The 15568-nt window shown below is 44.3% G+C and overlaps 2 protein-coding genes across 18 annotated transcripts in view; one reads left to right on the forward strand and one right to left on the reverse strand.

Moving 5' to 3' along the window:
* Window positions 1-10177, reverse strand: part of Zzef1 (zinc finger ZZ-type and EF-hand domain containing 1) — a 131682-nt gene extending 121505 nt beyond the window's left edge. For both annotated transcript variants that reach the window (XM_052756186.1, XM_052756185.1), the window contains exon 1: window positions 9707-10177. In XM_052756186.1, coding sequence (XP_052612146.1) covers window positions 9707-10060 — 354 coding nt within the window. In that variant the 5' untranslated portion in view covers window positions 10061-10177. The remainder of the gene's footprint in view (window positions 1-9706) is intronic.
* A 265-nt stretch (window positions 10178-10442) lies between these two features.
* LOC128121475 (neuferricin) overlaps window positions 10443-15568 on the forward strand; it is a 38727-nt gene continuing 33601 nt past the window's right edge. For all 16 annotated transcript variants that reach the window (XR_008222202.1, XR_008222203.1, XR_008222204.1 and 13 more), the window contains exon 1: window positions 10443-10820. Coding sequence is in view for 12 of the 16 variants with exons in the window: in XM_052756189.1 (XP_052612149.1) it covers window positions 10571-10820 (250 nt within the window). In the remaining 4 variants the exon portion in view is untranslated. The remainder of the gene's footprint in view (window positions 10821-15568) is intronic.

Here is a 15568-nt window from a genome sequence, read left to right on the forward strand (position 1 = left end):
CCTTGTATTAGGTCCAAGGTTCAGTCCCCAGTACTCGGGGTAGGGTAGGGTGTGACTTATACCATCTGAACTCTTCTCCAGCTTCTCTGAGTGGTCAGCCACTTTCTCATACAAGTATCAGTGAGAAGCAGCTAATGTCCTCTGAGTCAGTCTCTTTCCTATAGTCAATAGAAAACCCCTTGGGGAGGCCATTCAGAACACACCTGTTCTTGTTCCTTCTGTCCAAAGGTAGCCTGTAGATCAGAGAGAGCAGGGATCAGGTCCTCTAAGTCCTGTGTCCCCCTCCATTCAGCCAGTTCTCTATTTGGGAAAGCCTTAGTCTCATTCCCATTCCCTTTGGTATCCCTGTAGCTTGCCAGTGAAATTCATAGTAATGTTCAAGTTTTATTGGCTGATCCACCAAAACAGAAACAATCAATTGCATTCTAAGAGACTGAGGATACATATAACTGATGTAGAAAATTTCATGAAATAATGTAACAGCTTCCTTCATCATATAGGTTGTATTATGAGAATTTTCTATTCTGTTTCTCTTAAACAACAAGATTAGACTCTAAAGTAGATTTCTAACACACTGAGGGGCAATTTGAAAAACATTGCCTTGAAAAGAGGCATCAGAAACTCAATATTCTAGTCCATATTCCAAAATATGGCATGTCATGCCTGCTGCATCTGTGTAAGGCCTCAGGGATGGACCCAACTGGGGGTTGGAAGGGAATTAAGAAAAGACACACAGATACACACACACACACACACACACACACACACACACACACACACACACACACACACCAACCTCCCTCCCTCTCCTATTCTCCTCTCCTCCACATCCCTCCCACCTCTCTCTGTGGCCTGAGCTCTCTGATTGAGAAGTTCAGCGTTCAGGAAGCTCAGTAGAGTTATTATATCCAGCTTAACGAGGAGGTAGGGTTATTACATACAGATAAACAAAGAGGTGGCAGGGTTTATGATATATAGATGGATCAAGATGACAGGTTTGGATAATCTCAGCAGGAGCAGTCTCTGTGGGGGGTGAGCAGTCTTTGTAGGCGAGCAGTCTTCATGCCATAAACAATGGAGGGGGTCAGCTATGGTGCACATTTTCTGCACACACTATCAGCATCCACACATGGCCCAGAGGAAGGCTTTGCCCTCTGAGCCTTAGAAGGGTGGGGATGGCTTTTCCCCATGGATCTGAGGCTAGGATCTTTGACATGATGTGCCCGTGTCAACAGCACACATTCACTCAGGACTTGACTCGTCAGGGCTTCTTACACCCTTTGCCTCTCTAACAAACAAATTCGGCTAAAACTCATCTCCACAAAGATGGCAACCTGGTCTGCCACACCTTCTCTTCCTGACTCAAGCCTCTTTTTTGTTTGTTTTGAGACCACTGTCTCATTATGTAGCATTTGCTGGCCTTTAACTATATAGACCAAGTTAGCCTCATACTCATAGAGTAACCTGCCTCTGCCTCTGAAGTGCTGGGATCAAAGGTGTGTGCCACCATCCTGGAAAAACCTCCTGAATTCTCTTTTTAAAATTTATTTTATATTTTAATGTGTATGATGGTTTTGCCTGCATGTATGTAAGTGCACTGTGTATGTGTCTGTGTCTGAGGGTGCCAGGTACTCTGGAACAGAAATTATTCACAGTAGTGAGCTACTATGTGTTCTGGGAACTGAATTCAGGTTCTCCACAAGAGTATTCTTAACCACTGAGTGATCTCTCCAGCCCTGAATTGTCTTTTTTTTTTTTTTTTTTTTTTTTTTTTGCTGAGAATTAATCCATGGTCTCATGCATGGAAGGCAAATGCTCTACCAATTAAACTATCTTCCCTGCTCCTGATGTCTCTCTTTATAATGTTTCTCCTATGTGCTTGCATCCACAAGGTAACCATTCACAGTTGCAGGGGCAAGGCACTTTGACAGCTTCATGTGGGAGACACAAAGTAGAATCAGGAGATAATAAGTACATCAGAATCAAAGGTAGGTGTGGTGGCACATGCCCATAATCCCTACACTCTGAAGGCTGAATCAGTAGGATCATGAGTTCAAGGCCAGCTAGGCTACCTAGTAAGACCCTGTCTCAAGCAAACAAACAAAACAACAGCAACAATGAGAAGAAGTATAATAACAGAAGCAGACTAAGAAGGGAAACCTGATTTAAGTGTTTAGCCTTATCCATTTTCAACTCTTTTACTGCTACTGTGATCAAGACACATCAAAAGTCATAGATAGAGCTCAGTGGTACAGTGCTTGCCCAGCATGCCCTTGGTTTAACCTCCAGAACTGCAAAACAGAACAAACAACAACAAACAGACACTGTACACATGAACACTGACGCTGAAATAATCAGACCAGAACTGTGGACTTAGCCCAGCAGACATTGCACTGGCTTAAATATGAAGGTGGCATCGTGTGACCTCTCACTCTCCTTTCTCTTCCATGACATCCTCCACAGACAACCTCCATGGGGCATTTAAAAGTCTGAATCTCGTCTCACGTCTGCCACTGGTTGCCTGGGCAGGTTACCTACCCACTGAAGGCCTCAGTTTGCTCATCTGTAAGATGATCTCACATTCCTTGTCTAAACGAAGTATTTAAGTGGCTGCTGCACAGCTGCTGGAGAAAATACCCACGTGAAGAATAACATGACTCATTACCTGTCTGAGCATTTAGCACTCTAGGGACTCTTCCAGGCACTTTACAGGAACCAATTTAATGACCATACCATCACATAAGGCAGACGCCATTATTCTGCTTATTTAACCAGTGAGGAGGCTGAGACACTGAGTGGTCAAGTGAGGTGATAAAGATCACCCGGCAAGATGCCAGGGTGGTTACATGTATCTTTAATCCCAGTACTCGGAAAACAGAGGCAGGCAGATCTCTAGGAGCTAGAGGCCAGTGTGATCAAACTACCACATTCCAGGTCAGCCAGGGTTTCACAGTGAGGTTCTGTCTCAAATTAATTAACTAAAATAAAATAAAAATCACCTGTCTAAAGAACAGTGAACCTTGGCTTTACCCAGAAGCAGGCTGGCTCCAGGCTCACTTCCTGCTTAGCCTAAAGAAGAGCAGTAGAATGTGCTGTCTCATAAAGCACAGACTTGTTAAGCCATTAACAGACTACACTGAGACTGCACTGAGAGTCAGTCCGCTCAGACTCTCTTCTCTGTGCCCACTTGCCAAAACTCTCTCGACTCAATATATTTGCGCATGCTGCGCCTTAACTGGAATATCTCTTTCTTCCTTTGCCAAGCAAATTCTTTTCAACTCTCATGTCTTAGGTTTGGTGAAGCAGTCTCAGATTTCATGCTACTATTAAGTACTGCTCTGTGGACTTAAAAGTGGACAGGGTTTGGAACAGAGCAAAGAGCTATCTGAATCCTGCTCTGGAAGACTTGGCGCTAACCACAGGATGATGCCAAGATGGAAAACCTGGAAGAGCTAGGCTAGCACAGGACAAAGTAGCTGTCCCTCCAGCTAGGAGCACAGCACTTTCCTTATGCTGTGATCCTTTAATATAGTTTCTCGTGTTGTGATGATCCCCACCATAACATTATTTTCATTGCTACTTTATAACTATAAGTTTGCTACTGTTATGAATTGTAACATAAATATTTTTGGAGATATAGGTTTGTCAAAGGAGTCACACCCCACAGATTGAGAACCACTGGCTTAGGCAGTGGCAAAAGACAGATGAGGTCAGGGAGACAGGCTAGCCTGTGGACTCCTACCTATTTGAAGAGCATATATCTAGCTCCTGGGCAGTGGGGAGCTGAGGGTGCTGAACAGGGGGTTACAATATTTGTAGTTGGCTACAACGTTATGGTGCATATACACAGCTGGTGTAGGGGTGGATAATTACATGTGCATGATTCTATGCACATAGTTCTTAGGCTCAAAGCCATTCTAAGCCAGTCAACTAGTGCTTTGGTATGATAATACCAAAGTGGGCATTAGAACTTTTTCTCCAGATTCTCCTAAACCCAACAGTGACTGTTTACAGTTTTCACTAAAACTATATTCAACTGTTCCCTCCAACACCAAGAAATAGCTAGTTAATGAAAGGCCACAAGCCAAGTATGAAACACCAAGCTACCGTGTGAAGACTGTGTCTTAGCTTGCTCAAGCACACTGGAGCCACAGGGGGAACAGCTACCAAGCACTAGCTATGTGCCAGAACCACAAACAGAAATTAATCAAAACCGTCCTTCCAAAGGCAGGCATGGTAGCTAGTACTGAAGAGACTAAGGCAGGAGGATTGTTTTGAGTTTGACCTGGGCTTCAGACTCTGTCTCAAAACAAAACAAACCCACACAGTCAAAATGGCCCTTCAGAGTTTCACAACATGGTAAATTAATAAAAATGAGAACCAGTCATCTTAAATTCTCACCTCAAAGTTATCTGCTACATGTGGTGGCACAAGCCTTTAATCCTAGCACTTGGGGAAACAGAGGAAAGTAAATCTCTATAAGATAAGGCCAGCCTGGTCTATATATCAAGTTCTAGGCCAGCTAGGGCTACACAGTGAGATCCTGTTTTCAAAACCAAACAAACAAGTCATCTGCACCACTTCCCTGTAATGAGCACTTTGTCCTGCCCTAAAGCTTACGTGACTTTCTAGAAGTGTGCTTATGTTAAGAGCAGAAATAACTAACCTCTGAAGTCAAATAAGAATTTCATTTCTCCCTCTCCCCCCTCTTTCTCTCTTCCTTCTACATAGGTGACTATTAGATAATTAGACACTGCTTCTTTCAAACAAACCCAGGAGTCCTTTGCCTAGACCACACCCAGTAAGAGGAAAAGGTGTGTTGTACTATAAAATGATAATCTGGAAGACTTTGGTCCATGGTCCAACTCTAAGGCCATCTTTATGACACCACCTCAGAGCACTAAGGTCACTGCAATGAAGTGAGGCAGGTGGTGGGCACGGCCAGCACCACAAGTTAAAGGCCAAGGAACAATGAGCTGTACTTGGAGATTCCTACATTAGAGGGATGAACCACGCACAGCCATGGTGGCCTGTGCTGGTAAAAAGAAATGGAGGGAAATAACGTGTCACCTTAATTGCTCCTACAAAGATATTTTATTATTATTTCATAAAACCTTTCAACATATTAAATGTCACAATACATTTTCAAATCTTTGGTATAAAATAGAGAATTAAATACCTAAGTATACACACACAAGTATATACTTCCTCAGGTCTAAAGCCAGGACTGTTTTGAAGGCACAGAATCAACCACACAGCTAATATTAACTTTAATATAATTATGCCATACTCCTAGACAGGATAAAAGGATACCCACATGAGATTGTCACCATCCTGTTTTCAAACTTTGGCTCTGTTTTCACTTTGAGTTAGAACTGCTCTCTTCAATTAATCACGGGGGGGGGGGGGGGGGGGGGGGGGCACAAGATTTTGGTTATCAACCCAAATCACAACTCCTCCCTCTCAAATCTGAAAAAGGTATATAGGCTTCAAGAAAAAGACTTTGTGGTTTTTTGTTTTTTATTCTCCTGGGACTACAACATCCTGGCTTTCTATAGAATGAAAGGAAACTTAAAGACTTTATTACTTATCTTTGGAGTTAAAAGATTAATCCCAGAGAAACAGATCCTTATGGGAAAAGGGCAATAGTTCTGGGGTGAGAAGACCCACACTTGAGAGCTAGTGCTGAAACTGAATTTTAATACCCCCCCTTTTTTTTTTTTTTTTGGTTTTTCGAGACAGGGTTTCTCTGTGTAGCTTTGCGCCTTTCCTGGAACTCACTTGGTAGCTCAGGCTGGCCTCGAACTCACAGAGATCCGCCTGGCTCTGCCTTAATACCCCTTTTTTAAAGACAGGCTCTTGGAGGGTGACTTGGCTATGACATCTGTCACCCCATTGATGGCTAGAGTTGACTCCACTGAACTGACTGGGCCCATGCGTGTCCCTCCTGAAGTTGTCCACTGGGTCAAAGAGGACCACTTTCTGCAATGGAGGACTGTTCTTCAGTTAAGGGTTTAGCAGTGGCTGAAGGCTCCTGCTAGAATGTTCAAAGGAGCTCTCAAGGTGGGGTTTCACTCTGTAACCCAGGCTGGCCTCAAACTTGCAGTATTCTACCTGTTTCAGTTTCCCAAATGCTGGGATTACAGGTGTGAACCACTCTGCCCAGCTCCAAAATGAATTTATTTTATGTGAATCACTGAATCTTGCTGAGTTCTCCGTTTGGTGGCTGTCATCCATCTGCCTCACAGAGCTGACTGGTGTCAGTCATCAGATACTATGTATTTGAACATGTTATAAAGAAGGAGGTGAGCTGATGAATGGTAGGATTGTAAAACATGACTCTCAAGCACCCTTTGGGAATGTGGTGCACATACTTTTAGGAGCCTGTGACAAAGCTCTAGATTATCATAGGGATTTTTACACACATAAAAATAGTAATATCCAGTATTTTATAAATCATCAGTTCTTGGTGTTGGGTTGAGGATTCTTTAGTGTTAATTTCTGTCATCTATGTAACATGACTACGACTTTCTTAATAACCAGCCCCATGTGGTGGCACACGCCTTTGATTCCAGCACTTGAGAGGCAGAGGCAGGCAAATCTCTGTGAGTTCAAGACAGCCAGGACTACAGAGACCCTGTCTCAAAAACAAACAAACAAAAAACAAAAACAATAACAAAACTCCAATTTACAAACTCTTTGCTAGGTTGTTGAAGACTCAGATTCTTGGCCCCTCTCCTTCATTCTCATCCATTCTTCTACATTTATGATCTAGCCAAAACTAGTATTACATTTGCTTTCTTCCCCGGTAATTAAACCTCAAATTTAGCTAAATATAAGGCCATGGAATGAAGATCCTTCCTAGCTTTTCTTACAACTAAGTGTGGCCACTAGATTAAGTCTGAGCCTGTGGAAGGTAATCTCTACCTAAGAGAATGGCAAGGTCATGTCCTTCCCCTTTCTCTTTCCTATTTGTTGGGAAGTGAAAAGTAATGGAAGGAATAAACTGGGTCACTAAATGGAAGTTGCCTATGAAGTGTACAGCAAAAGAAGGACACAGCCAGGTCCCTGGTAATTTGGAAATACCACATCTGCCTTGATTGCCCACCTGGACCTTTACATAAGAAAGCAGTTTCCTAGCTGGTTGTAGTGATGAACACCAGTAGTCTCAGAATTCAAAAAATTGAAGCAGGAAGATTAAAATGAGTTCAAAGCCACCTTGGCTTACACAGGGAGTTGTAGGCGAGTGGTGGCTATAATGAGACCCTGACTCAAAATCAAATTTGTTTAAAGTACCAATATAGAGAGCTGGAGGGATAGCTCAAAGTTAAGAGCTAGGAACCACATTATATTCCTAGCATCCACAAGACAGCTCACAAACCACCGTAACTCCAGTTCCAGGAGATTCTGACACTCTCTTCTGGCCTCCGAGGTCACTAGGCATGCACTAGGGTACTGACATACATGATGTCAAAACATCTATACATATAAAATAAAATAATAAAAAAAATCTTTTTTATATTATTTAAATAATTTAATAATTTAAATAATATTTAAATAATTTAAACCACTGATACATTAGATTTTGTCTCCTTGGGTTTTTAAAAAAAGATTTGCTATTTATTTATTTACGTGTGTGTGTGTGTGTGTGTGTGTGTGTGTGTGTGTGTGTGTGTGTACCTGCGTGGAGGTGCCCTTGGAAGCCAGAAGTGGGTGTTTGGATCCCCTGGAGCTGAGAAGTTACAAGGCAGCATGTGTTTCCAGTCCTCTAAAAGAGCAGCAGTTTTTTCTAGCCTAACTGACCACACAGTACCACTAGATTCTCCATTTAGTAGACATCTGAAGGTGTAATTACCTCTCTGCCTGAAAGCACTGCTCCTTGTCTTCTTGCACTTTCAGACCTCCACTGAAATGTTATCTCTGTTAGGAACCTCCAACTTAAGACCTTAGATGGGTTAAATACACTTCCTACTTATTCTTTATGCTTTCTCTTGGCTGACAGTCCCCACACCTTTCACTGGTAAATTACAATCTAGCTGTTCTACTATACTACATACTCTATAGGAGCAGCTATCTGCTTTTTGAACCACCATCTAGAAGGCTGGTGTTCAGTTAGGCCCTGAAAAAATGAATAGTGCCACAACCCTTGAGAGATCTTTCTAGGGCGGCTCTCTGGATTTCTTGGCCTTCTATTACATGATCTCTATAAATCCAATGGATAATTCTGTTCCTGTTGGTCTCACCACATAAAAGCTGTTTCTCTTCATTTGCCTTTAAACAAACCTGAAAAGTGTCACCTTCTTAATAAAATCTGCATAGTTCTTTCTACCAAGGCTTCATATTTTCATAAAAGATGTTGGCACTAGAGTGAAAGTATTATGAATATTCTAAGTTTTTTTTTGAGCCAGGGACTTGCCTGCCTCAACCTCTCAAGTACTAGAATCATGTGTGTGCTTACCATGAACAACTTGGGGAATTTTATTTTAATGGAGACCTTTTTACTAATTAATTGACTGTATGTGTATATACAATATGAATGCATATATGTTTCACACTTTTGAGACAGTGCTACTCTATGTAGCCCAGGCTGTACTCAAACTGACTATGTAGCCAAAGATGACCTTGAATTGATCCTCCTGCTACTACCTTTCAAATTCTGGTGTAACAGGTTTGTACCACCATGTCTTGAGAGTTAGAACACATTAGAGGCAGTTTTTAGAGGGAAACTTACCAAACATATTAGGTACACAATTTCATCATTTGCAGGCAACATCTTTGAAATATTTCAAAAGCTTTAGGGGAAACAGAACCTATAATGATGCTACAAGTGAGTGTTGGTTTCTTGTTTTATGAATTAACCATTCAATGACTGACAATTTTATATGGCTTACTCATTAAACACCCTTTTGTCCTAACATTGTGGAATCAATAAGGCTCCGGGAAGCAGGGTAATAAGGATACAAGAAAAAAAAAATCAAGAGGTTTGTGTGATACTCTCAATTTTGCCAATGAAATGATTTACAGGATAATTCTGGGTCAGTTTTTCTCCAAACTCTAAACTGAAGAGTTCAGTATAGATATAAGGAGAAATTGCGTAAGTGAAGAAAACTAATACTTCCCTATCAACTTTAGGTCTTATAACGGTTTAAATGAGTCTGGAGCAAGTTCTTCAATGATCTAAAATCAAGTGTGTACTTTGGAAAAACTAGTATGCTATAGATGAGGATAGCTTGTAGAGTCTCTTCAGCGTAATGCTACCCTCCTGCCACATTGTACTCCTATGGCTCTCCGAAAGATCTGCATAGGTCAGTAAAACAGAATGGGTTTTACGGCCACTCCCTTGATCTTTGCACATCCTTTCTCATAATTGTCTTATACCCTGATAAGCTCCATCAAGCAACTAAGCCTGCCTGTCAACTGCACAAATGTCTGCCTACTACCACATGCAGAGACATTTTGGCTTGTTCCTCTTTTTGGAGCAAAGCCACATAGCCTGGACTTTCCACACCTCTAGTAAAGGTGAGAGCCGTAGCAAAAGTCTGGAGTGATGCACTCCGAATGGGTTCGGGTAACCCCATGCTTCCATTCTAAGAACCCGAGGACCCTATGGCTTCCTGGCTGACATCCGCAAAGCAACCGCCCACCTCTTCACGACTTTATCGGCCACCACCCTGCCCCCGGCCGGCAGTCGCCAGGCCACCCTGACCTCCTCGAACTGCTCGCCCGAACAGCCGGCGCCACGAGCTTCCAGCAACTCCCGGAACTGCTCCAGGGTGACGGACTCTTCACCGCGGCCCAGCCGCTCTTCCAGCCAGCGCAATAGCGCGCCGTGATGCCTCGACACCAGGGATTCGCAGGGAGGTGCGGGCCGCAACGCAGCCGCAGCCTCTCGCAGCCGGGCGGGTTCCAGCAGTGCAGCGGCGGACGGCAGCACCGCGGCCGCCGGGCCGGGGCTGGGGGTCGTGCCAGAGTCGGCAGCCCAGTCCTGATGTGGGCTCCAGCCCTCACCCCCGGCGGCCGCCGCTTCGTCTTCGCTGCTGTTACTCGGAGCGTTCCCCATGGGGACTCCGTCTTGGGTGCTAGGAGGTGCTGCCGCCGCCGCCTCCCAGCCACGACCTGTCAACCTCCGACAGCTCCAGGCGGGCGGGGACGGGGTGGGGACGACGGCGGCGGCGGCAGCGACTTCCGGCTTCCTGGCCGTGGAGCGAGGCCTGATGTCGCAACGGAGCCGTCAAGCGGATTTTACCAGCTCACGACAGGTAGGAGAAGGCCTAAGAGCACGCCTGTTATGTGTAAGTCAACGTCTAGCCTCCTTTGCCGCCATCTTTGTTGAGGGCACACAACATGTAAGCCCAGATGGTCTTTCGGTGCAATTCCACTTTCTCCTCCACGCTTCACGTTCTCAAGCTATGCTGGAAAAGTACGAGAAAGAGTCGGAGCCGAAGGGTGAACTTTACTCTGAAGCTTGTCGAGCGTCGCGCCGCTGACGTCACGACCGGCGTCTCCGCCATCTTAGTTGTGGCTAAAGAGGTGGCGATTTCGGAAGTGCGGCTTGTGTGCTGCTGTGTAGATGCTGAGACTATGTGGGCTTGGCGTGGTGCTGAGCCTGGTCGCGGCGGCGGCGGCGGTCATGGCCATGTGGTTGGTGGACTGGTGGGGTCCCTGCCCTGGCCTTCGCCTCTTCGTACCCGAGGAGCTAGCCCGCTATCGCGGCGGCCCGGGGGACCCGGGTCTGTACTTGGCGTTGCTCGGCCGCGTCTACGACGTGTCCTCTGGCCGGAGGCACTACGAGCCTGGGGCGCACTATAGCGGCTTCGCAGGTATCAGCGAGGCTCTCACACCTTTTCCTCCCGCGCGGGGCCGTAGCCACCCGAGCGGCATGCGTTCGTCCATTGGTTTATTCATCCGCGCCCCGTCACCCCACGTTCCTGACTGCTGTGGCAGGAAGGACACGGCTGCACGATCCTGGTTTGCGCCCCGGGCGCAGCTATGCTAGTTATATAGCCGCACGCTTTCTGTCCGCCGCTGTGTGTGACTGATTTGGAGAAAGATGTGTCTCGCTAGCTACTGCTTACATTCATTCAGAAGTCTACCTGGTCTATATAGCTACGGTGCTTTCCGTCACTTTAGAGTGATCCGAGCTAACCTTTGCTTCGCCCATCCCGTTTCCCCTTAAAAAAAAAACAGTATTTGAGTCGGTCCCCCCACCCCCTTTGGTTCTAGTAGATGCACTTGTCTGCTTTTCTGAAAAGATAGTGAAAAAGAACGGGGAGAATGAAGTTAGAACACAGGAAAGCAAGTAACTCTTACAGTCTTTTTTAATACCTACGATAAGCCAGAAGTGATGGTGTTTTGTGGTCCCAGCTATTGGAGTGGCTGAGATTCTTTGAGCTAGGAAGATCCATTGGGCCAGGAATTTGTGGCCAGGCTGGCTCAAAAACAAGACGAAACAAATCTTAGAATAAAATGGGGTATGTTTGCCCTCCTAAGAACATTTATCAAATTAACTTTATTCTGCTGCCCACCCTCCCCCCTTTAACAACTGAGGGGACTGAAAGATGTCATTGGACTAAAGTCCTTACAAGATGTGGGTATAATGTCCAGCCTAGTAATTTTTATGGTCTTTAAATTTTATTTTATGTGTGAGTGTTTTACTTGCTTGTACATCTCGGAACCACCTGTGTGCCTGGTGCCCAGGGAAGCCAGGAGAGGCTTTCGAATCCCCTGAAACTGGAGGTGTGGATGGTTGTGATGTGCAATAGGGTGCTGGGAACCTGGGTCCTCTGGGGGAGCAGCCCCTCCTCTTGACCACTGAGCCAGCTCTCCAGCTCCCAAGCTAGTAATTTAAAAAATGTTGCTACCTCTCACTGTTTGGGGAAGAAAAATGCAGGGTGAGCCTAAGGCTGGTGACTAGGTTGACAAAAATTTCAAACTTTCCACTGGTCATTTATGAGAATTAGGAAGCTGCATTTAAATGCAAATTACTTCCTTCTCTCCAAACTTCAAACAGTCCAGAAGAGGAAGGAACTTCCTCAGGGACATAGAGAGTCAGAAGCAAAGCTGAACTGGAATCCAGGCTTTTTTTCTTTTTCTTCTTGCCAGTTGACTGCACTTTAGAACACTGTCTTACCAACATCTGATAACCTCTGTCATGGATGTACGCACAGGTTTTGTCATGAACACTTCCACTTCTGGGAGAATCCTTACACAATATGTGCTGGTGTCTGTTGAGTTCTGTGTATACAATAATTTGACCTCCATTGATTGACTGCTGCTGTGGGTCCTACCTCAGCCAGGTGCTGAGAAATCCCAGATGTCTCTGACTGCCCACACAGTCTACTAGGGAAGCAGATTTGTTCATTTATGCAGTCAGTATTTACTTTTATTGAGATACAATTCACACAAAACTTATTTTAAAGTGTACAAGTGTTTTTATGTATGCCAACATTACCACTATCGAATTTCAGAACATTTTGCCCATCCCCAAAGGAAACTACCCATTAGCAGCCCCTCTCCATTCTCTACCTCCCCACAGTCCCTGGCAATTCCTGTGTACATTCTGTTCCTACTGATTGCACCTTCTGTAAGTAGAATCACACACCTCACACATGTTCTTTTTTGGTCTGGCTTTTACTCATCCATAGTGTATCAGCATGTGGCCGATACTTTTTTTTTTTAAAGGATCAGGTCTTGCTACATTGCCCTGGTTGGCCTGGAACTCACAAAGATTAAAGGCTTGCCACCACACTCAGCATTTATTCTTTTTTATGACCAAATAATAATTGCATGTTTAAATACTAAACTGCATTTGATAGACTTTTGGGTTATTTCCGCTTTAAGATTTTTATTTGGTCAGTGTATATGCTTACAGTGTGTGTGCCACACCTTGGACATACGGAGATGGGGAGAAAATTGGAGTCAGTTCCCTCCTTGTTCTTGTCTCTCCCTAGCTGTGTGTCTGAGGCTGGCTGGCCTGCAGGCGTCTAAGGTGATTCTTCTGCCTCTGCCCGCTGTGGGAGTGTAGGGATTACAGATGCACACCACTGCTTTTGGCTTTGACACCTCTGTTCCACTGATTAGACTCCAGTTGTCAGGCTCCTACAACCAGCATTTGTATCCACTTCACCGTCTTGCTGGCCCTATTTCCACTTCTTATAGAGATCTCTAGTATTAAATTGGTGACTATGTTGTCCGTTCCCCTAGTATTCATCTGGATGTGGATCTGCTGACTGACTCACATGTCTCTGTACCACTGTATATCCCCACAAGGAATGCATGTGAGTTTCAGTTTCTCCACACATCTGATTTGTTAAACTTGTTAAAAGTTTTGTTTTGTTTTCTAATGTTAGGGATTGGATGCAGAGTGTCATACATGCTGGGTGTTTTTGGTTGTTTTTGACCTTTCTGTTCTTTGGCAGCTCCCAAATAAATCACACACGGAGGCTTGTTCATAATAATAAATACCCAGCCTTAGCTTGGCTTGTTTCTTGCCAGCTTTTCTTAAATTATCCCATCTATCTTTGGCCTTGGGGCTTTTATATTTCTCTACTCCTGTATACCTTTCCTTTTCTTCTTACTCTGTGTCTGGCTGTGTAGCTGGGTGGCTGGCCCCTGAAGTTCTGCTCTTCTTGTTCTCTTGTTCCTTCTTCTCTTGCTCCTCCTTGATCTCTCTTCTTCCCAGATTTCTCCTTCTATTTATTCTCTCTGCCTGCCAACCCCACCCATCCTTTCTCCTGCTTCACTGTTGGCTGTTCAGCTCTTTATTAGACCATCAGGTGTTTTAGACAGGCACAGTAACACAGCTTCACAGAGTTAAACAAATGCAACATAAACAAATACAACATATCTTTGCATCATTAAACAAGTGTTCCAGAGCGTAAACAAATGTAACACATCTTAAAGTAATATTCTCCAACAGCTAGGTGAGCATTTTATTGCTAAAATACATCCCCAGTTTCTCCTCCTACTTCATTTTTTAGATGAAGTCTCATATAGCCCAGGCAGTCCATGAATACACAGCAATCCTGGCTCTTAATGTCTTTTTATTGTAGCAATCCTCATGGGTGTAAAGCGCTGTCTCCTCTGTATGCCTGTCCATGCGGAGATGACGAGCATGCCCTGCTGTGTCTTTGTGTCTCCCTGGGTGCCAGGAATCCAAACTCAGGCTCTCCAATTCGCAAAGCAAGTACTTCATTGACCTAGCATCTCTTACTAAAGCCAGTTTGTGATATGTTTTTTAAAGGGAAAAGTAAGTTTACCAAAGCCTCTAACCTAGTCAGGGAGGAGGAAAGTGGAAGACAGCACCATGAGAAAGTGACTAGATAAGGTTGGGGGCAAATGCTACTGAGGTAAGGATTTTGGATATTCTCATAAGGCAAAGGGAGGCTGTGAGAATTTTGGCAGAAAATGACGTGATTTTTTTTTGGGGGGGGGTTTGGTTTTGGTTTTTGGAGACAGGGTTTTTCTGTATAGCGTTGACTGTTCTGGAATTTGCTCTGTAGATCAGGCTGGTCTCGAACTCACAGACATCCTCCTGCATCTGCTGAGTTACTAGGATTAAAAACATGTGCCACCACTGTCCAGCAACAAGGTTTTGTTTTTTGTTTTTGTCTAGAGCCAGGTAAGATGGCATATGCCTTTAATCCCAGCACTCTGGTGGCAGAGACAGGCAGATCTGTGTTCAAAGCCACTCTGGTCTACAGAGCAAGTTCCAGGACAGCCAGGACTATACAGAGAAATGCTGTCTTGAAAAAACCAAAATATAAAATATCAGTCTAGGGAGCTGGGCATGATGCCATGCACCTTTAATCCCAGTACTCAGAGACAGATAGGCCAGTGTCTGAGTTCTAGGCCAGCCTGGTCTATGTAGCAAGTTATAGGTCAGCCAGAGCTACATAACATAGTAAGAACCTGTCTCAAAAAACAAAACCAAAAAAAAAAAAAAAAAAAAAAAAAGCAGTGTAGTTCTGGAGACTCACTCATCAGTTAAGAGTGCTTGCTGCTGTTCCAGAGCACCTGAATTCAGATCTTAGCACCCATGTTGGATGGCCCCCTCAAGTGTTTATGCACATAAACACAGATATGCATTCACATGTGGCATAGACACAGACACACACACACACAATTTATAGCAATAAAATAAAACGCTAGTCTGAGTGTTACCTGAAGAATAGTTTGGTAGAATGAAATGTGGTCCCACTAGGGGTCCTCTGTGGTAGTTCACCTGAGAGATGATGGCATACTGGGATTGTTGGGTAGCAGGTAGAGACAAGTGAATGAATACAGGAACTATTTAGGAAGAAAATACTCTGGCACTAATTAGATGGGGGGATAAAAGAGGTATCCAGCCTGCATTTATAGATTGAGCAACTGGTGATAAGGAACACTAGAGGAGATTAAATGACCATTTCCTGGGACTGATGACCAGTAGCTCAAAATAGGCTTTTGAACTTGTGATGGCAGTGAGACAGCTAAGTGACATTGAGTAGAAGTTGGATATACAGGTCTAGTGCTCAGGAAATGCCTGGGCTAAACATACAGCCTAGATAGAGGATATGAAACCACATGG

Source organism: Peromyscus californicus, unplaced genomic scaffold (genome assembly GCF_007827085.1).
Source record: "Peromyscus californicus insignis strain IS unplaced genomic scaffold, ASM782708v3 Scaffold_3__1_contigs__length_106647218, whole genome shotgun sequence".
Taxonomy (NCBI): domain Eukaryota; kingdom Metazoa; phylum Chordata; class Mammalia; order Rodentia; family Cricetidae; genus Peromyscus; species Peromyscus californicus.